Genomic DNA, 22252 nt, shown 5'->3' with positions numbered 1-22252 from the left:
AAAATAACTGTGTCAAAAAAAGTTTTTTTAAAAAATAGGGACACTCCAAAAAATTCATTTAAAAATTGGGGAAAAAAAAAAAAATAGGAAAAAAGTGTTTACAAATAGGGAAATGGGTTCAGGGCTCTTCTGCAAGTATGCGGCAGGTGTTTTCTAGAATAGGCTATTAGCGGCAGGTGCATAGTTGCAGAATTTTTTAAAACTTACTTTAGGGACATAAAAATGTGCTAGTACCCATTTTCATGTACCCCAAATTTGATGGGACCACTTAAAAAAACAAAAAAAAAAACCTAAGTGCTCTTCTGCAACACTTCTTCAATGACGGGAAAAAACACTGTGGCTATTTAAATCCCCGACTTTCATTTGCAGGCTAAAACGGGGGTACCCATAGTGATCCCCCATGTTTCTACAACTTTAGGAGGGTCCTACAATTTATTCCAGGAAAATTTTGTTTTTTTACGCAGATCCCACTTCGCAGCTTCCCGTTTTTGTAGGTTTTATATTGAATACGGGGATAAAGTTGGCGCGCGCCCGATACTTTATCCCAGGAAAATCTCCGATGTGGAGCGAAAAGTCCAGCACGGACTTTTCGCTCCCATATTGAATACCCCTCATAATCTACTAACCTTCAAGTGTTCCATAAGAACTTCCCTCGGCAGACAAGCTTATCAAATTGCTAAACTACCCCCTTAAGTTCTTTGGGGTACTTTACCCAATTAATTCCCTTCTACACAGGTCACACAAAACTTACAAAAACACCCATTTGAACTCTCTCAAACCAACATTTCTGCGTGATTGGATCATATAGCCCACCAAGCCTTTTTTCCATTGAAATCTGTCTGGACCAATTTGCAATAAATGACACTTTTTGAGCACATGAAATGCTTGTTGTCCTATAGATTGTAAACTGTAATCAAGTCCTCTTTGTATTACTAATGCCCATCTTGTATTATTACTGTGTTTGCTTCTATTTGTAAAATGCTAAATTATATGCTGTTGAATTTGCTCAGCTCCTACCATTAGAAATAAACACATTTGCACCCCCAGAGTTGATTTTGGCATTCTAAGCCATGTATTAATCGGTATAATTAGGCCCATTGCATCACAACAGAACTAAAATGCTGCTTGCGCTATGGGTTTATGCAACTACAATTTAAAAAACTTTGGTAAGCACTAAGGAGAGCTTCATACACCTGTTCTATTCAGCCAGAGAAAAGGGACAACTGCATTGGAGCAATTTCGGGTTTCTACTGAAACTATGGAATTAAGGGGGTGATTTATCAAAGCTTTGACAGAGCTAAAGTACCAGCTAACCAGCTCCTAACTGCTCTTTTTCAAACACAGTACTGTAAACAGGAGCTGATTGGTTGGTACTTTATCTTTTTCCACTTTATCTCTCTCCAAGCTTTGATAAATATCCCCCTAAATTCTGAATCCAGAATTAAATTATATTCACAGATATTAAATATAAAGACTGATATGGAAAATGTTACAAACACATAAGAGCAGTCTATAAGTTTCCTGTTAGCCATGGGGACTGTCTGTCCCTCAGCTGCTCACCCTCACATACTTCCTCTTCAGTTATGTCTGTGTAACTGCAACATCTCAGTTCTGTGTTGGGTCTCAGGTTACACTGCCTGGTTTTTGGCTGCGACCTACAACATTATACACATACACTTGAGGCTGAAGGACACAGAGGACGGAAGGCAGCAGCTGCGTGACTGTGTATGTATATGTCTCTCTATGCTTACGTACAGGTCTGCAGATCCCTGAGACAAAAGTGATTAACAGGTGGGTTTCTAGTAACGGTGTTAGTTCCTTTATTTCTTGATTTGTGTTTAAAACCAAATCTCTGCATTTAGCTAGCACATTGTGCACATCAATGTGTAAATAACAATATTATCCTATATGTTTAATAGTTGTCCCTGTGTGCACCTGCTGTGGAATGTGTATCTGTTTAGTGCTGTTTGTCCTTTACATTGTTTTGTAAGTTGTTCCTATACAGTATCTAATATTTTGATAACCATATATTGTTGTAAAGAGATATTGATTTTATTTTTTTAACTTTGTTTAGTTTGTTTACTAGATAAAATACTCTGTGTATATACAGTGTATGCCTTTGTTTAGTTGACAAATTTTTCAACTTTGTGTTTATAATATAACACACATTTATGATTGTATCTGTTTACATTTTGCGAATCATGTATAAATCATTTTTGTCATTACTCGAGAACCATGATGACTTCTTTAAGTAAAATGATCTGTATTTACCTATTCAAATAAATGCAGGTTTAGAAGAAAGTGATTTGTTTTTCGCATGTCAGTGATATGAAACAACCACAACTTTAATAACAATTGTGCACCGTATTCCAGAAGAGTGAACTTGGTGACGTAAACAACTTTATGCCATAAACACAATATAGTAAATCTATGCTTTATAACTAGTATATTTAAAGTAATATTTTAATGTTGGTACCATTTTAGATGTCCTTTTATGGAAAAGTTCTGGCATGGCATCTGCTTGTTGGTGATTTGGGGCTTTAAACTAAATATTATTATTAAACATTTATTTTTAGGGTGGCTAAATATTCTGTATTCCAACCTGAAGGGAAAAGAGAATATACATAATACAAGGTAGACACGTAGGAATGGACAGTGAGGTCCCTATTCATGAGAGTTTACAATCCAATAATATGAAATCGATTTTCTTACCATTCAATCTGATAATCACTTAAGAACAGAAATATTATATATATCTATATATCTATATATATGTATATATATTACGTAATGCACTCTTGTCATCTGCCTTTTATATTTTTCAAAGTGGAAGTAAGTTTTAGAATTGAAGATGTGAGTAGATGAAGGTGTTATGTAACAATTTTCTGATTTATTTTTTTTTATTGGATGAAAATGCTATGACCTAGGGATCAATGTTAGTTTACAATGTTATTTTAAATGTTGGTAGTCTATGTCCAATTCTTAATGCTGGCCACACACATAGCGATATTTTACCCGATCTGGCCGATTCCGACACATTGGAACGACAGATCGTGTAAAATATGGCCAAAAATCCTGAGTAAATTGTGAGTCCCCACTAATGAACACGATGCGATGCGCGTCCCCGCTGGTCGCACATCGCATAGTCAGATCTGCCGTACAGTAGGACAGATCTGACAATCTAGGACGCGATGCACTGTGAAAGTCTGGATGCAGGAGAGATTGTATGAAGATTGGACACCAAATTGTGTGGAGATCGTGTGCATAGCTGTCGGGGAGAGTTTCAAGGGAAATCGTACACATCGGCTGATCGTGAGCACATCGCTATGTCTGTGGCCAGCTTAAGTTCTAATAATTTATCTTTAACTATAAATATTTCAGTTTCTTCTAAACGTAACCTAACATCTTCATCCGACCGCCTCATCAATTGTCCTCTTCTGTTTGCCATCATACATTGTTAATTGGCTATATTTAGCTGCATTAAAGGGAATCATTTAAAATAATTTCACATTTTCTAAAGTAGTGAAGTTGTGCCTTCTTTGCCGGACATACATTATCCTACCAATTAGTCAATATATTCATTCAGTTTAACCTATTGTAAATGTGATATACAGGAGTATCCTCATACATCTAGCCTCAATGCGCCATGCAGTGTGATCCTCCTGGCATGAGTGAGCTGCCAGGTCCCATGCTACTCTGCTAGTGTTGGGCGTCTTTTTCTTTTTTTATTTGCAGAAAATGCGTCTTAGTCGTGATGTGATGCAACTAAGACGCACCAGCAGACTGCTGATTAATTTGATCTGCGACACTTGTATATCTGTGTGCACCTGTGTCTGTATATGAAGCTTGAACTGAGTATATGAAACTGAACTTGGAATGAAAAAAGCGGCGGCCTCTACATTGTAGCACTTCATATACAGATTCAGGGACTCAGTCGCACACAGATATACAAGTGTTGCATATCAAATTAATCAGCAGAGTCTGCTGGTGCATCCTACATTTTCGGCAAAGAAACACAATAAAGACTCCCGGTGCTAGCAGAGTCTCACTGGGCCTGGTGCGCCAAGAGGGGATTTTTAGCTTTACTGCAGCGAAGATGTGTAAGGACACAAATGTTCAGTCCATGCTGGCCTATAGACGTTTTGTGCGTGCAGTGCAGGGGGTTTGTGTCTCCTGCTATTGCTCATCTTAATCTTTTTGCTTATGTCACTTTAAAAAGTCTAGAGATTGGCTTTTGGGCATGTACTTTAGTAGCCCTTAGCATTTCTGCATAGAACATTTTATAATAATAAGGAATTTTACTCTGCATTGTGTGAGCATAATAAAGCAAGGCCTAAGTGGCCATTAAGTCATATCAATCTTTCTCATTCTAATAGTCTGAATGAAAAATATACTTTTAGTCAATGTTCATTCTTCTCTATTCTTTTTCATGCTGACTATATATTCTTACTCTATTAATTTGTAAATATACTTACTCCTGCTTTATCCAGCTCCTCTTTGTGTCTCTCAGCGGCTCTTTTCTTAATGTGAAGTTGTTCCTGCTCCCTAACCTTTCACACACTTGGGCTACATCCAAGATTTTTACATGTAGTTAAACTTACAAGTTGTCTTGGTGCTGAGAGGGACACTGGGCCTGATTAAGCTTGGATTGCAACTGCTAATACGCACGAAATCGGCCGATTGTTGCATTCAGCGCATGCTTATGCATTGCAGTGCGCGAACCAGCCACTGCGATCGCAGTGACTACACGGACCCCATCACAGAGTGATTGACAGGAAGTGCCGTTTTTGGGTGGCGTGCCAGTGCTTTTGAACACCATTGCATGGGCGTACATAAATTATCCACTGCGATGCCATGCGCAGCTTGAGTACTCATAGCATGCGATGAAGTTAGAAATTCTTGAGTAAGGTCAGCGCTTGTGCAAGTGTGCGTGAGGCTGCGATGGTACTCGATGTTACCGATGGTTTTGCAGTCTTGCTAAGGATTACGGATGTGTGTAAGATAAGGTGGGCGTCCTTATGTTGTGCTGTGGGGGCATAGCGATCGCAATGGATTAGCATACTATCACAGTGAGACTGCATGTGTAATCGCTATTGCAATCACAGTTGCGATCCATAAGGAATCAGGCCCACTGTCAGAATCATGGGGATACATACAGAAGCAGATTACTTAAAGCAGGGAGAACATTATTTAGGACCTGGTGCAGAGTAGAACTCATGTTTGTAGTGTAGCAGGCCCCTATCTATATGCTTCATCTGGCAGTCATCATCATCCGGGCACACTTACTCCAGCCTATAAGCAAAGGTGAAAGCCGCATATTTCTTCTTCACACTTCCATAGAGGACACAGGCTTAGACCATGGGTATAGGGTGGAGCAGGAGGAGTTCGGGTACCAACTAGTTAAACTTCTCCCAGCAGCCCTGGCTCCTCCTCCCTATACTCCGCCTCAGGCAGGCCGGCCCAGTTCAGTTTGGAGCCATGCAGGAGCAAGGCACATGTTAAGAGACTGTAGTCTAGACTTATTTTTTTTTATTTTATCTATTTTTTTTTAGTATGACAGTTCAATGCTAGGCGTGCTATAGGATGCCCACACTACTGCTCCACTGACCCCCTGCGCTGGTGGCAGCGGCACAGGTGAGCGGGTCAGTGACCTTGGACGGTCCCACAGCACACTCCTTGGACCCGCATGGGAAGGGAGCATGGATGGTGCTCTAAGGAAAGAGTAGCTCCCTGTAAGCAGGGAACTGCGCTGCAGCGGCTGTTACCGCCGGTGTGGGAGACCACCGGCAGTGCTGACAGCGGCGCCCATTTCTCCTGGTGCCTCTGCTAGACCACTAGGGCGCAGGCAATTGGGCGCTTCAGTGGAAGCAGCCATTGCCCTGGGAGATCTTGTTCAGCTAGGGGAGGTAGGCTCTCCCCATTTAGCCCCTCCCCCACTCCCTTGGCATGCTCCCTCACTGCGACAGCCATGCCACAGGGATTCTCCCTCCTCTCTTCTTTCCCAACTGAGACACTGAGCGCCCATTTTACCCTGTGCCTGCTTCAGTTAATCTCCAGAGCAGTAAAAGGCTCCTGTCTCCCTGTATACCTATTCTTCTGCGGTCAGGTCATAGATTAAGCTTCCTACCGACTGGGGTTTGTATTGTTGAGCATTAACTGCCTATTGCTACAGCATTGAATGTTTCTGTGTTCAGGAGTACATTTTATTTCTAAAGTTTCTTCTGACAGTTTAGTAAATCCATCGCCTGTAAAGCCACATTCATAGCACTCCCCCCTTTAATTGCAGTTAACCTAACTGGTGTGTGGGGACTGGCCTGGATTGCTTACCAGTTTTTCCAAGGGCATGGTAATTCTGTTTGCCTCCTATGGGCCTTCGTGAGTTGGTACTAAGATCTTCTATCAACGCTTCTGTATCTTCCTTGTGGCCTGATTTTCTGTCTCCGGGCCCTTGCTTCTATCCGAATCTGTCCCGTCTTGCAGCTCTTGACTTAGTCTTGAGCACTTCAGAGTTCTCCAAGTTGGTCAATCGTACTATGCTGTTTGCCCGTAAATTCTCCTCTGCAAGACTTTTTCACTGCTTGGGTGGATTTACTTTGCTTGGTGTTCTGACTGGAATTATATTCCCAGAGGGATTCCCTCTCTTGGGTCCTTTCCATTCCACAGGTGGGGCTGGATTGTCCCTCCAACTCTCTTCTTGGAAGTTGCAGGTTTCCACACTTTCTGTCCTCTTCCAGGTGTTCTCCTTGGACGGTGTTGTTACTCGGCTCCTTGGTCTTTGTCTTTGGTGCTTCGAACTCTTCAGTTGTCGCCCTTTGAGCTCTTGGACTCTGCTTACATTCGTTGGCTTACATGGATGACCGCTTTCCTGCTCATGGCGAGTGTTTCTCTGGGGCATGTTGTCCTGTACCTCCCATTTGGGTTTTTTTCCACTGGGATTGGGCTGTTCTTTGAATTTGCTTAGGCTACCTTCCTACAGTAGTCCCTCAGTTTCTATCGCTTCTCGGCCTTTGGCTTAATATCTGATTCGCCCCCTATCTGGAGGCCGTGTATTGAATGGATTTTTAGAACGGGGAGATGGAAGAAGAGCTTGCTCTGTCCACTCCATGCATTTACCTGGTATTGCAGTACTTTCAGGAACGGGTGCCGGCCCTCTGGATCTTTGTGGTTAGGACTTTGGTTATCCGTGGGACAGACCCCTTTTTTGTATTTGGTATATGGGACTGGCCGGATTCTACACGGGACTTAGCCAGTTGGCTTCGTTTGATTTTCCGTCACGCTTCAGTGATGGCGGTCCTTTCTGTTCCGTCTTTACAGTCAGATTTTTTTTACCGGATTGTGCTTCTTTGGTGGCTTGCCAGAGGTGCCTCGGCTGAGCAGCTTTGCGGAGAAGCCATATGGTCCTCCACCCATACTTTATTCTGGTTCTGTTTATTTGACACCTTTGCTGCTCCGGAAGCGGCTTTTGGACGAAGGGGTTCTCAGCGCAGCTCCAGCGTGTCCCCTCCCATAATGGGATAGCTTTGGGACGTGTCATGGCCTTTGTCCCCCTATGGAAGTGTAAAGAAGACAAGGAGACTTATGTATTACCTGGTTGTCCTTTTCTTCTAACTTCATAGGGGACACAGGCCGCCCACCCTGATGCATCGGGCTGGCAGTGTTTTGTACTCTGTTTCCAGTCCTCCTTTTGCATTTTGGGGTGTTGGACCAGTATGTGTCGGTCGGTTTTCCTTCTTCTCCTCTTCCTCGCTCCTGCCTTGGGCTTGCTAACTTAACTGGCCTGCCTGAGACTGGGGGTGGGGTATAGGGGTTCAGAGGCAGGGGCTGCTGGCAGAAGAAATTTAACTAGTTGCTGCCCGAAGTCCTCCTGCTCCACCCTATACCTATGGTCTAAGCCTGTGTCCCATATGGGGTACGAAGAACAGGACTTAACCAGGTAATACAAAAGTCTCTTTTTATGCTTCTGTCCAACTCTGCAACGCCTGTATATCTGTCAACACACCTTCTATGACCTTTACCAACATGAGAACGCACCGCTATAGCTCAGCCATGCCCCTGCATTCGCAAGTGGAGATACATTTAAAATGTGCATGACTGTGCAGCACCCGTACTTCTGTATGTTTGGTTCTGGAACATGCGTAATGTGAAATGTGATATATATGATTGTAATAATTTTTGTTTGCTTTATTTTCCAATTAATCTATCCTATGTGGACAAATCTTTCATTTACATTCATAGTTTAAATATTTGTTTAGCAAAATGCATGTTCTTTTCTATTTCTTTTGTTTAATAAATCTGCACATTATGTGAAAATGCACACTTACAGTAAAAGTACATGGTAATGCTTCCTGTGCGTCAGTCCTCTGTATTGTCCCTGCAGCTCCTCTCCTACACTGCTCAATCTGTGCAGCCCTTGCCAACTTACTGACTCAGAACTGGATTGTGACTGTTTACTTTGAGGAACATGGGCCAAATAAGATTTCTCTAAATAGTTATAGCAGCAGTAGGGTAGCAAAGTTAGAACTAGACTGTGATAGTTTTAATGATAGGGAAGTCTCCATCTTAGACAGCAAGTCCAAATCCTATGTGACATAAATGATTAAATGATTGTACAATAGAATAATAGTTGATGTCTGGTTTAAATGATAAACCCATTTCTTAGTATACAAATCAAAAAACATCACCTCTATATAGTTCCTGAGTGTATAAATTGGAAGAATTTGCACAAAAATAAACGTGCTGCTGGGCCACAATTTGTTTTTAGTGTTACTTTGAATGTATAAGTAGTTTAACTTGTCTTTTGTATCCTAAAACATAACAGGAAGATATCTTTATTAATCTGAATATCTTCTCGCTATCTGCATGTTTTAATGAGCTTGAGTGCATTCTTATATCTAATGTAGAGGTGGCAGTGAGAAAGTGCTATTATATGACTGGGAGGCTGTATTTGCCCTTGTAGCCCCGGAGGTAAGGGTGTGACGATGCTTTAACCTTTGCAGCCCCCCAGTGAAATCATAAGCCTTGCACTGGAGTGTGTTGCAGATGTGACTACTGATTATAAGGAATTATTATCTTTTCTTTGTTAAACAACTGCATTGTGCTTTCCTAACCACCTGCACCCCCTGTCTCTTAAGCTCTCAAGATGGCAGAAGCTCACCAGGCTGTAGCCTTCCAGTTTACTGTGACCCCTGATGGAATAGACCTACAGTTAGGACGTGATGCTCTGCGACATCTCTACCTATCTGGCCTGATCGCCTGTAGAAAACGCTTCATAACACTTAAGGTGACTGAGACACTGTACTTGAATCTATATGATCTAGAACAGCAGAGGTGTTCCGCACAAGCGTGCTTCTTTGCAGTGATAGTGCACTCAGAAATTATTATAGCAAAATTGTACATGTAAGAAACCGATTCCATATATAGCACATAATGGTCTAAATGTAAGCTAACAATATATAGTTATCTGCAATAATATACTAAAAGTTAGTTATAAATGATAAAGTGTAGATGCCTGCAGAGCTCAGTAGTGGATTGGGGTCTTCCCCTCCTACTCCTAATTATGTATATTGTGGATCACACAATGTTGAGGGAATATATATTGCACCAGATGATGAATGGACATGTGGGACATTTCTCAATGCTATAATATTGGGACAGTGATGCACAGGACTATGGGGTGTATGTATCAAGCCTTGGAGAGAGATAAAGTACCAACTAATCAGCTCTTATAAGCACAGCCTGTAAAGTGATAGTTACAAGCTTATTGGTTGGTACTTTTTGTTTTTAATCTCTTTCCACTTAATCGCTCTCCAAGGCTTAGTACATCTCCCTTTAAGTTTACGCAGAGATCTGCACATTTACTCCCTGCATAGTTAATTTATGTGATGGACTAGTTTAGGTAGCTGGCATTCAGCGAGATCACAACATGCTGACGTGGTTTGTATACATGGTCTTCAGCAAGTCTCTCATTGTCATTGTAACAATACTAGTACCCATACTGACAGAGCAAGTTTTCCTCCGTGGCCTGCTAAAAATACAACCTTAGTAATGCAATGTTCTCATTTAGGAAACATATTGAACAAATTTAACGCTCCCCTCTCACTTAACAATATAATGTTTCTACAAACATTTCTCTAATTCACAAACAAGGGACACATTGAGTGTGGAAGGAAGCTCAGAATAAAGATTCTCTAATGCTGTCTCTGGCAGAGCTCAGTACTAAGTGGAGTATATCCTGCCAGCCCTTCCACGTGGTTTGCTGTGGTAGCTGTGACTCTTGGCTCCCTATATGGCAAGGTGGATGTGTCATTTGGACTCATTACCAAGATCAGCAGCCTATTACCTGGAAAGTAAGTGACCATGCAGTAACAGATAGTACTTTGCACTGTCAGTGTGATCATTCTGTCTATAGTCACTCAAATAACACAAATGTGTAAGTGCTGCAAACGGTGACACAGATTTACTATGTTCATGTTGTTTGTCCAACTGTACAGTTTTATACCTGCAATAAACATAGTAAAACCATTACTCGCATTAAACCACACACTAGACTAATCGTATTGTACAGTGCTGACTATTAATAGACCTATCCTGCTTTCTAGTAAGAATACACACAATTAGAATATGGCAGTCCTTTCCAAATATGCATCATTTCTGAAAAGACCAGGAGCCTGCATGACATACATATATACACTACACCTATACACTATTTCTACTTCAGGGTCCATAGGGTATCCACAGGATACCTTGGGGTATAGGCGATGGCGGCAGACATCCAGGCACCACAGAGTTACATTTTCAGCCTCCCAGGATGCACTGGGGTCCCTCTCCTATACCCCGCCCCCGAGCCTCAGGCCACTCAGTTTTCGTCGGTGCCTATCCGGACCAGTCGCACCGTACAGAGGGGGGTCTTTTTAAGGCCCCTGAATATTTCTTCGCAGCTGTGGCTGCACAACTAGAGTGCTCCAGCATAGGACAGTCAGTATTGACGTCCATACTGTCACTCCTACACCCCGCCGGTACCAGAACGCCGGTACCGATCCGGGGATGCTGGTAGCTAGCTGGGGTCACAGCTAGCGGTGATCCCGGCTACCTGGACTGTGGCCGGATGCACGGGGAACAAGGTAAGCGGCGGGGTCCCGCGGTGGGCACCCGCCGGTAACACAGTCCTGTTTGGTCCCCAGGCAAGGGGCTCCCTGGGGACCGGCTGCGCGTGGGGCCAGGTACTGATCCTGTGCCTTCCACTAGACCACCAGGGACAGCGGGCCGCAGCATGTGCGGTACAGCGCGGCATCCCAGGGGTTAATAGCAAGCCAGGGGAGAACGCCTTCCCTGTCTCACAGCCGGCGTCTCCCCCGCTGCACAGTGCCATTCCACAGCGGTCTGAGCGGGCTGTGTCAGCGCTCCTCCCCCCGGGCCCTGCCTCCTCTCTGCTCCTCGGTGGCCATTTTCTCACTACATGTGCTGGGGATGGCAAACGCTGCTGGAAGCTGATACAGGTGCCATTGCGGTCCGGGTCCCCCGCATACCTCTCCTTCAATAAGGTCAGTGTATGCAGCACTGTTTCCTACCAGGCTCTGGTCTGTGTAGTTGATCGCAGTGTTTGTAATGTAGGATATTATCTGTGCATTGTATGTGATTTAAATGCTAGCGCTGTTTGCCTGTACTTTCATTTCTGACTGTCAGCCTTTTTCCTATCCCTGTTCTTCTGCTACAGCCCTTGCGGTGCGGTGTTGCAGGGTGTTCATTACCTCACAGTAAACGTGGTTTTTCTGTGTGGGAGGTCACATACGCTCCGTTCACATTCCTCATGTCTGAAAGTGAACGAGGATATCCTCTTCCAGCTATAATGTACTGATATCATGTGCAGTTAGCGGAGGGATATGTAGACGCTGAGGGTTTATGGAGGGCATGTTGTATTATATATCACGCCCCATTTCTGTCACTGTGCCTGCACAAAAAAGGGGACCGCCCTCGGCTGGCTAAGACGCTTTCAGCCTTTGTGGGCAACGCCCCCTGCGTTTCCCCATAAGGGTTATCGCAGCCTGTGGTGGTCTCATCACATGCAGGGGTCCCTGGACAGTTGATGGTACCCCAGTGTATCCTGTTTTTCGCCCCCCCAGGTCTCGCAGGAGCCTGTGTGGGTGAATTTATTGTCCAAATGATATAGCACCTGATGGACGTTTTACAGGGGGAGTCACCATTTCGGCCTTCTAAACGGCCTTTCGGGTCTCAGACGGGTAAAGGCATGACGTCTGATGACGGTGACATTATTGACTTTTTCAGACACGAGCCCCTTAGTGCAAAGGAGGCGTAGTCTGGGTCTAAAGTCTATATACCTGGCCTTCTACGGGCAGTCCGTGCGGCTTTGGTTATTACATATCCCCCGTGGCTAAATCCAAATATGCCTTCTTTAAGGATAAGGGTGTTGCCACTGTAATTCCTCTATCTGGTCAGGTGGATCATTTAGAGGAGGCGTGGAAAATCTGGGTAAGCGGTTCCAGCCTCAAAAACGGTTGACTTTTTGCATACCCCTTTTGCGGATAATTACATTACCGAATGGGAGTTATCTTTACTGGTAGATTCTCATGTTACACGTCTAGTGAGGAGTGCTACGTTGCCCATGCCCTCCAGGTCCTCTTTGAAGGAGGTTCCAGATTGCAAGGTGCAAATATATCTAAAATCCAATATTCCCTTGCTGGAGGGGCTTCCAGGCCGGCTATGGCCGTGTGCTGGGGGGACAGAGCCATGGAGCGCTGAGTAGGTATCTGGATCTCTGCACACTGACTCTCCAGCAGAGCAGGTGGATAGTGGCAAATCCTCAGAGACTTTGCCACGTTCATAATGAGACGGTCTTACATATAGCCTACTCCTTTCCAGAATCTCCTCGGCAGCAGTAGCGGCTTGCCGCTCCCTATGGTTGCGCTCTTGGAAAGCGGACGCAGATTCCATTTGGAATGCTTTGCCTTTTACGGGACAAGTCCTATTTGGCCCTCGTCTGGACGCAATTGTGGCCCTGCAGGTAGCAGCTACGTCTGCGTGTCTGCCCTCGGCTACAGTCCCATCAGGGTCTGGGGCTTTGTCTTTTCTGCCCTGTGAGGCCAGGGTAAGTCTAAAATACAGCTTTCCAACACAGTAGCCAGGAAATCTGCTCAGCCATAAGAACAGGCTTGGAGTACAAGACGTCCTACTCCCAGGTTGGACTATAAGCCTTCAGCCTCACGGGACGGGCCTCCTCTCGGGAGACCCCAGCGTTGGAGGCCGGCTTCTCCAGTTCACCCAGTGCTGGTGTCTGACCATCATGGACACTGGGGTAAGAGAAGTATTTTCTTGAAGGTATGTCCTCTCCTCCCGGTAAAAGCCTCCCAGACGGTTTTTCGTTACATGTCTTCTGTCAATTCAGGACAAGGCCCTGTAATTTTTGAGGGTGTTACACTCCAGGCAGGAGTTATAGTACCTATTCCGTTGCCCCAAAGGGGAACGAGGTATTACTCCATCCTCTTTCTGGTACAGACACCCAATGGGTCTTACCAGGACATTCTCAACCTCGAATCCTTCAACAAATTCTTAAGGGTTCCTCGGTTCGGGAGGGGGACCCTGCATTCCATCATTCAATGGAGCCTGGGAAATTTGTGGTGTCGTTGGATGTATTCAGGGTGACTACCTGAATATCCCTCTTTTCTTAGCACACCAGTGTTTTGCTCAGGTTTGCAGTGGTCGATAAGCATTTCCAGTTTCTGGCATTGCCCCTTGGTCTGGCCTCCGCGCCTCACGGTTTTCCAGGGTCATGGCAGTTATGGCAGCCCACCTGCGGATGCAGGGGGTCCGCTTGTTACCCTATCCGGGCGACCTCCTGTTGTTACCACGGTCCCCAGAGATACTTCAGTGCCATATGCAACGGACAATGGCCCTGATTCAGAGCCGGACGCTCTGACCAGAGCGCTCGCTCTGAATCAGGGCCCACCTCCATTAAAATGGAGCGTCCTCCTGGACGCTTGTATAGCTGTGGGTTACCACCCACAGCATATACGAGCGTGCAGGATGATGGTCGCGATGGTCTTGACCATCGCGACCATCGCCACTGTGAGCAGAAGCCTGCGGTTGAGTTTCTCAACCGCAAGGCCAGGAGCCAAAATCACTCCCACTGACATCACTAGTGATGTCAGTTGGGCCGGCTTCTGACGGTAGGCGTTCCCTTGGGAACGCCTCCGTCTGGCAGGCACGCCCACCAAAGAGGGCGTGCTGTCAATCATCATCGACAGCACGCCCCCTTTGATCAGACACTACGAGCGAAGGAAAGTCCTTCGCTCGTCGCGTCTCGCGCATGCGCACGACGGAGCTCCCTCCGTCGTGCGCATGCGCAGTGCAGACCATCGACCCACTTGCGAGCGGACAGTCGCTCGCGAGTGGGTCTGAATCAGGGCCAATATCTGTGTTGCTACGTTAGGGCTGACTGATGAACTGGAAATGGTCCTCTCTGATTCATCACAGAGGATGATCCATATCCCAACATCGGAGGATCTTTGTGATTGAGGAAAAGATCTCTGCATTACAGGCAAAGGTACGCAGTTGCCTGCAGAGTCGCCGAGTGTCTATTCACTTGGCAATGTGGTTCCTGGGTTCCAGGGTGTCGCTGTTCGACATGGTGGAGAGTACCCAGCTTCACTCTAAACCTCTGAAAAACTTGATCCTCTCCAGATGGGATGGGTTGCCCCATCGGATAAAGTCAATAGGCTTTCCCCGGAGGTTTGTCTCTCTCTGGCCTGGTGGCAGTGGAAGGCTCACCTAAACAAGGGGCACCCCCTTTGGGATTGCGAACAGGGTCCTTCTGACGACGGACGCCAGTATCCGTGGCTGGGAAGCAGTGACGGGTCCACACTTGTTCCAGGGCAGGTGGACACCAGTAGTTTTTGCGCTTCCCATAAACATCTGAGAATTCTGAGCAGTATTCAAGGCTCTCCAGCATGCAGGATAGATCCTCCACGGAAATACCGTGCAGGCACAGTCTGACAACACCATCATGATGGCTTATGTAAACCACCTAGGAGGTTCCCGAAGTCAGGCGACACTAACAGTGGTTTCCCGAATTCTGGCTTGGGTGGAAGGCTATATCCCTGCCGTCATCGGCAGTGTTCATTCAGGAATCCTCAGATGGAAAGCAGGCTTTCTCAGCCGTCAAGACGTGCATTCAGGGAAATGTCCTCTTTATCAGGAGGTGTTAAATCTTCTGGTGAACAAGTGGAGCCTTTCAGAGATGAGACTCTTCTGATAGACGTAGGTAGGTCCAGTGGACCTTCCAAGTGGTGTACCTCGTCCCTCTGTTATCCCTTCTTCCTCCAGTAATAGCAAGAAGGAGGCACGCTCCAGCTGATAGCTCCAGCGTGGGCCAGATGGCACTATTACTCAGATCTTCGGAGCCTCTCAGTTAACACTCCGAAGCTGTTGCCTCTACGCCCGGGCTTGTTGTCTCGGGATCCTGGCTGATACCCAGACCTGGGTTGTCTGTCCTTGACGGTGTGGCGGTGGAGACTGCTCTCTTAAGGTCTAGGAGTTTTTCCAGCTCTATAGTTAACAGGGGCTCTGTCCATGCTAAGAGCTCGGAAGCTTTTATCTGCAAGAATTTACCATTGGGTATGGTATACTTTCTTTCAGTTGTGTCGCCCTAGAGGCTAGGCTCCTCGGGGATTCCGGATATCCAGAGGTTGGCTTTCCTACAGGTGAGCTTAGATAACGGTCTTCGCCTTGCTTACCTGAAGGTGCAGGTTTCTGCCCTGTTAGTATGGTTTCAGTGTAGGATTGCTACTCTTCCTGATGTCCGCACTTTTGTGCAGGGTGTAAGTTATATTCAGCATCCCTTTGTTCCACCTGTGGCTCCTTGGGATTTGGCTGTGGTCCTTAGGGCTCTCTGAGGACCGCCATTTGATCCACTGGGCTCAGTGGATTTCAAATGGCTTACGGCTAGGACTGTATTCCTTCTGGCTCTTAATTTGGCCAGTAGGATCTCAGAATGGGAGGCTCTGTCATGTAGACCTCCCTTTTTCTCATCTTTCCTAGGAACAGGGCAGTGCTTCGCACTTGCCCTGGTTTTTTACCTACGGGGGTGTCTAGTTTCCACATCAATGAGGAAATTATAGTACCGGCCTTTACTTCCCCAGTCCTGTCTGCTGGTGAGGCCTATTTGGCTGTGGTACGGACGCTAAGAATTTAAGTTGACCGTACCAGTCCATTTAGGAAATCAGACTCTCGGTTTTGTCCTTTCTGGTTTCCATAAAAAGGGTTGGCCTGCCACTACGCTAACTTTGGCAGGATGGATTCACAGGTCTTCCTGTTCCATCCTCTATTAAAGCTCTTCCACTAGGTCTGTGGGTCCTTCGTGGGCAGCTCGACGTGGCGCCTCAGCGGTGATTGGCAGCCACGTGGTCATCTGTCCATATTTTTGTAAGGTATTATGCTTTTGATACTTTCGCCTCTCAGGATGCTTCCTTTCGGCGGCGGATTCTCCTTACAGCACAGGAGCGTCCCCACCCTTAAAGGATACTGCTTTGGGACATCCCCAAGGTATCCTGTGGATACCCTATGGACCCTGAAGTAGAAAATATGAGATATGGTAAGAACTTACCCTTGTTATCTCTATTTCTACGAAGTCCATAGGGTTCCACAGGACTCCCGCCCTGTCGCACCTGTACTGCAGATGGGCTTTGATCTGGTCACCGGTTTCTCCGTCTCCTTCTGGTGAGAATGTGATTCTTGTGTGTTCCAGACTGTCTTCTCTCTCTTTTTTTGCTCCTGCTCCGGCCTATGGCTTGTTACGAAACTGAGTGGCCTGAGGCTCGGGGGCGGGGTATAGGAGAGGGACCCCAGTGCATCCTGGGAGGCTGAAAATGTAACTCTGTGGTGCCTGGATGTCTGCCGCCAGCACCTATACCCCAGGGTATCCTGTGGAACCCTATGGACTTCGTAGAAATAGAGATAACAAGGGTAAGTTCTTACCATATCTCATATTATACACTGTGTAGGAAGCCACAGACAATATTATTAGTGTAGTTGTAGACCGCATTATGAATGTAGCATACTTACCAACTTTTATCCACTGCGCTCCGGGACTTCAAAGAGGTGTAAGGTCAAGGTAGGAGGACGGGGGTGTGGTGCTACAATGCAAATTGCATCATTGTGACTAACAGCATTGCGTCATTGGGGAGGGTCTGCAATACTCGTTTCATAGCGAATGGCGTCATCAAGCCCCCTCTATCTACTTCATGAGATAAATGGGCGGGATGCAGGAAAGTTGCCTTTTTTCCCAGGAGTAAGGGGAATGCCCACCAAATTTGGGAGTGTTCTGGAGAACGGTCAACTTTGGGTTGGTTCAGCCCACAAATTGGCTGCCTCCACAGTGGTTATAGCAATCTCATTATCTTTACTAAATAAAAAGACTACAGAGTACTCTGATCATCCCGCCAAGTTCAGATCTCAGAACGAGGCAAAACGTCATCTTTCACGGACAGTCTCAAAGTTTTGTCATTAAAAGATGACGTTTGCCTCTTTCTGAAACCTAAAATTATCGGGAACATCCAAGCCAAACCTGAACTGCTCATCTCTACTAAAATTATAATATAACTAAACTTCAAGCTCAACCTGTATATCACCTGCTTGCAGATCTCTTCTGAGCTTTATCCATCAGATCATCATAACTTCATATGTCTGTCTCCAGGTCTGTTCTGTCTCCGGTATCTCGCACTGTGGTCGGTGCTGTTCTCTTCTCATCAGGAGTTTGGGTGTCTGGGATCCTGCTTTATCGTCAGATTCTACGCACTCTCCTGTCATACCAAGGCTGGATGTTCGAGCCACATGGGAAAAGAAGTTTAAAAACCAAGCTTTGGGGGGTAAGTCTGTTTTATTGTTGGAAGTTACTCATAAAGGTTATCAATGCTTTACACCAGTGGTTCCCAAACTGTGTGTGGTGGCACCCTGGGGTGCCTCTGGACACTTGCAGGGGTGCCTCAGGTAGGTGGTCCAGCACCAAATTCAATTATATATGGTCAATGTAATGTAAATATGTGGACAAACAGAAGCACAAACCTGTCACCCACTATATAAATGAACCTAAGGATGACAGATAAGCACAATTTACTTTACTCCATTTTTTTCTGAATTTCTCAATAACAAAGTTAAACCTAGGGGTGCCATGAAAACAACGCTGATACTCTAGGGCACCGTGATTCAAAAAAGTTTGGGAGCCTCTGCCTTACACCATTTCTGTGTCACAGTACATTCTAGAAGCTGTGAGTGTAACCTATTAATTGTTGCTTGTTGTGCACTTAGTCCAACATCCATCTGTAGTCTGCAACATATCTCCTTAAATGTTGGTTTATATGTGAAATATCTCTTTCCTGTCATTCTCCAATGAATGTGTTCTACACCGACTGCAGACGATCGTCTAGGTGTGTACCCAGCTTTAGTTCATACAGTTGATGCTCATATTTTAACAATTTTCCTAGCTCAGTCCTATCCCAGTCACTAAATATTATAATTACCCTTATATAGCGCCAACATATTATGCTGCGCTTTACAGTTAATTCCTATATTTCATATGAATTCCTGCCCTAGCAGATTTTCTAGTCAAAAGAATCTAACACACATACAGTAGGTGTAGATTTATTAAGCGTAGCTTTTCATATCCACTGTGTCTTTGGCGAATTCAGCTGCTGGATCTAAAGGGGCAATAATATTAAATATATAAACATGTATGATCTTGTATTTAATATTATTGCTCCTTTAAATATAGCAGCAATAATCTTTGAAAAGCGCTGCTTAGTAAATGTATCCCCTAATCTCTACCATGTTACTACACCTTCTCTCTCAACAATCTGTTTTTGTTCTTTTGTATGTCTGTCTATCACAGGGCTGCATGAAGATAATGGCCAGTCGGCAGCCGATGCTGTACAGTTTCCAGATGTCTCTCCCAAAATTGCCAGTGCCACGACTAGAGGACACAATAGAGAGGGTATGGAAGCTGTGTATGTTGTCAGAGTAAAGTTGTTTATTATAGTATAAGTATAATGAGGAGCTGCAGCTACATACAGGTTGTGTTCCATGTCCCAAAGACACTCAAGCAGATGTGTTTATGCAGTCAGGGATGAATAAGATGAGAACTGTTGGTAACCTGTAGTAAACTAACAAAAGGTCCTGAATTTAACCTGAACACGAAAGGACTCTATTTCTAATGTGTACATAGTGAGAGCTCAGGAACGGAATGACAAGAAACAACTGTCTGTATATTGCTTATTGTCCTTACCACTGAATGGTGTCATTGCAGTACCTGCAGTCAGTGCAGCCATTGCTGGATGAGGAGAATTACAAGCGGATGAAGGGTCTGGCTGAGGAGTTCCAGAAAGACTTAGGACACAAGTTACAGAAATATTTACGTCTCAAGTCTTGGTGGGCAACAAATTATGTAGGTGCAGTATACATCTTCAGAAATGTACATTGATCCTAAACGACCAGTAAACCAAAACAATACAAGCTCATATGTTAATTTATATTCATTGAAATTTTAATTATTAACATTCACAGATGTAATAATGTATATAAAAGTTTCAATACTTTAGTAACTTAATGTTTGATGTTATACAAGTACTCGTATCTGCTGAGCGCAAGCTATGCCTGATTTCTGACATCTCAAACAAAGCTGTCAGCTGAGCCCTTTAGTTGGACTAAGCTACAATATCACTGAATATGTTGCCCACTTGGCCCAATATGGCAGCATTAATTGCCCACAAATGAGTGTGATATTAATCCTGTTGACGTTAATTAGATTAGAAGAATTGTTATAAAATAAGGTTGGCACATATCCACTATTGGACCATATATGGAGAACTATCATTCTGCAAGTGATGGGGACCCTTGGCCAAGCACTGAATAGCCAGGCCTCAACGAGTCTGACCATCCACGTGTGTGGCCAAATTGTAAAGTGATCTGGTAACTCTGGGCCTGATTCAGAGCCAGTCGCTCTGACAGAGCGCTCGCTCTGAATCAGGGCCGGTCTTTTTTTTTCTTTCGAACGACCTCCTATAGCGAGCGTCCAGGAAGATGGTCGCGATGGTCAAGACCATCGCGACCATTGGGCTTGCGACAAGACCCTTGTAGTAGGGTCTCGTTGCCGCAAGCCCCAGAGAGATTTTGGCTCTAACAGAGCCGAAATCTCTCCCACTGACATCACTCGTGATGTCAGTGGGGCTGCCCCCAAACGGAGGCGTTCCCATGGGAACTCAACATCGACAGCACGCCCCCTTTGTTGCGAGACCCGGAGTGACGGAGTGCCCGTTGCTATCCGGGTCTCACGCATGCGTACGACGGAACCGGCTCCGTCGTGCGCATGCGCACTGGCCCACCATCGACCCGGTTGCGAGCGCCAAGCACTTGCGACCGGGTCTGAATCAGGCCCTCTGTGCTCTGATGCAGTGACAGAACTCTCTCCACATTGGTGGTATGTGGCTTTGCACTAATGTTAGGAAGTGGGGTTTGCCTAGGATACCCATAGTATTGAGTTTATCAGCACCAAGGGATGAGCTGATGCTTATGGCAGATTCCCATTCCCACTTTAAGAGGCATTTGTTGTAGAACCTCAATGCAGACTATAATCAGTAACATATACTGATTATTTATTTTATTCCGATTATTGTCTACACTTCATCCATTTCCTTTTCTTTCCTCCAGGTCAGTGATTGGTGGGAAGAATATATTTACTTGCGAGGCCGAGGACCAATTATGGTGAACAGCAACTACTATGCAATGGTGAGATGGTGTATGGGTTTCGAAGAATGATTTAAAATGTTCACATAGTACTCACTGTGCATCAGCCCCTATGTCAGTGTGACTTGCATGATTTGCACCACTCATTCAGTGGGATTAAACACTTGCACCCATGTTAGGCTCAGGGAGCACCCTAGGAGGTACACCCCCCCCTCAGATGCAGTAACCTCCCGGACATTGCGCCTTACAATTGCTGCTTCTTAGTTTAGCAGACGGGTGATGGGGATGACATCTTGTGCTCCTCAAAGAGGGAGTGCTACCATTCCAAAATATAAAAAATGTGAGAGGCCCACAGTGGAAATTTACATCCAGCCCAGCCTCTTTCCCAACTACAGTAAGAGGGAAGGTGCTTTATCCCAATAACAATAAAGGAGAATGACATTATGGGCATAGCTAGACATGGCTCCAGAAGCTGCCCATTCACAGGCATAGCCAGTATTTCATATAAAGCAACAGGATCCTTATCCAGTATGTCCATAAACATGGGTGAATTAGATAATCCAGAACCTCATTGCTTTGGGGGAGCTACCACATTACATAATACAAAGAACACACATCTGTCCAGCATATTTTAAACTGTGTTTTTTTCCTATGTATTGAGGGCCTGATTCAGAGACTACTGCCGCCGCAGCTGCGATTGTGTATGCATCGACTGTGCGGAAATGTCGCAGTAACCATGATTTCTACTTCAGGGTCCATAGGGGTCCACAGGGTGACCTTGGGGTATAGCTGGATCCTGGATCCTCGGGCACCACGGAGTTAAAGCTTTTAGCTGCTCCCAGGATGCACTTGGGTCCAACCTCCCCTATACCCCGCCCCCGAGCCACAGGCACCTCAGTTTTAGATGGTGCCCGGCCGGAGTCGGGTCACCCTGCGGGGGGGGCTGCAGGAGCAGCCCCCTAAAGCTTTTTATTTAACTAGGTTAAATTTATTTTTACACTAGTTTTGTTCTCTAGAGCAGCAGCGCTGGGCTGTCTGTACAGACGCCCACGCTGCCGCTCCTTCTCCCTGCTGGCGCCGCGACGCCAGCACTGAACTGGGGATCGCGGCGGGGGAAGCCAGAGTCTGTACTAGCCGGACTCTGGTTTCCCCCGGGACTGCTGCCGGAAGACGCCGGGGAGATCAGGTAAGCCGCGCACCGCTGATTAGCGGCGGTGCGCGGGTTCCTTTTAAATGCAGTCCCATGCCCCCGGTCTAGGGGACAGACCAGGGGCGCTAGCGGTGGCGGCGGGCCCCCCCTCCAGCGGAGGCATACCCCGCCAGACCACTAGACCACCAGGGTTAATATCGCGGCAAGCGGGATGCCGGCAACCCGGGGGTTAATATGCTAGCCAGGGGAGGAAGCCTTCCCTGTCAGCGGCTCCTCCCCTCAGCTCAGCGCGCCTTTCAGCTCGGAGTCTGGCGTCGCTGAGCTGCAGCTACTCGGGCCACTCCTCCTCTGAGGTCT

At 45.8% G+C, this 22252-nt stretch overlaps 1 protein-coding gene and 1 pseudogene across 1 annotated transcript in view; both read left to right on the top strand.

Moving 5' to 3' along the window:
* The first annotated feature begins 1692 nt into the window (after positions 1-1692).
* The window catches only part of CPT1B (carnitine palmitoyltransferase 1B), a 79800-nt gene continuing 59240 nt past the window's right edge, over positions 1693-22252 (top strand). The window contains exons 1-7 of the mRNA XM_088444339.1: positions 1693-1791; positions 9132-9280; positions 10207-10346; positions 17705-17876; positions 18896-18997; positions 19310-19447; positions 20710-20787. Of these exons, the coding sequence (XP_088300465.1) occupies positions 9140-9280; positions 10207-10346; positions 17705-17876; positions 18896-18997; positions 19310-19447; positions 20710-20787 (771 nt within the window). The 5' untranslated portion in view covers positions 1693-1791; positions 9132-9139. The remainder of the gene's footprint in view (positions 1792-9131; positions 9281-10206; positions 10347-17704; positions 17877-18895; positions 18998-19309; positions 19448-20709; positions 20788-22252) is intronic.
* LOC148540554 (U2 spliceosomal RNA) lies at positions 6993-7151 on the top strand (annotated as a pseudogene).

This window comes from Taudactylus pleione, unplaced genomic scaffold (genome assembly GCF_031769625.1).
Source record: "Taudactylus pleione unplaced genomic scaffold, aTauple2 ptg000019l, whole genome shotgun sequence".
Taxonomy (NCBI): Eukaryota; Metazoa; Chordata; class Amphibia; order Anura; family Myobatrachidae; genus Taudactylus; species Taudactylus pleione.
The sequence above is the reverse complement of the archived record's forward strand: the minus strand, read 5'-3'. Positions and strand labels throughout refer to the sequence as shown.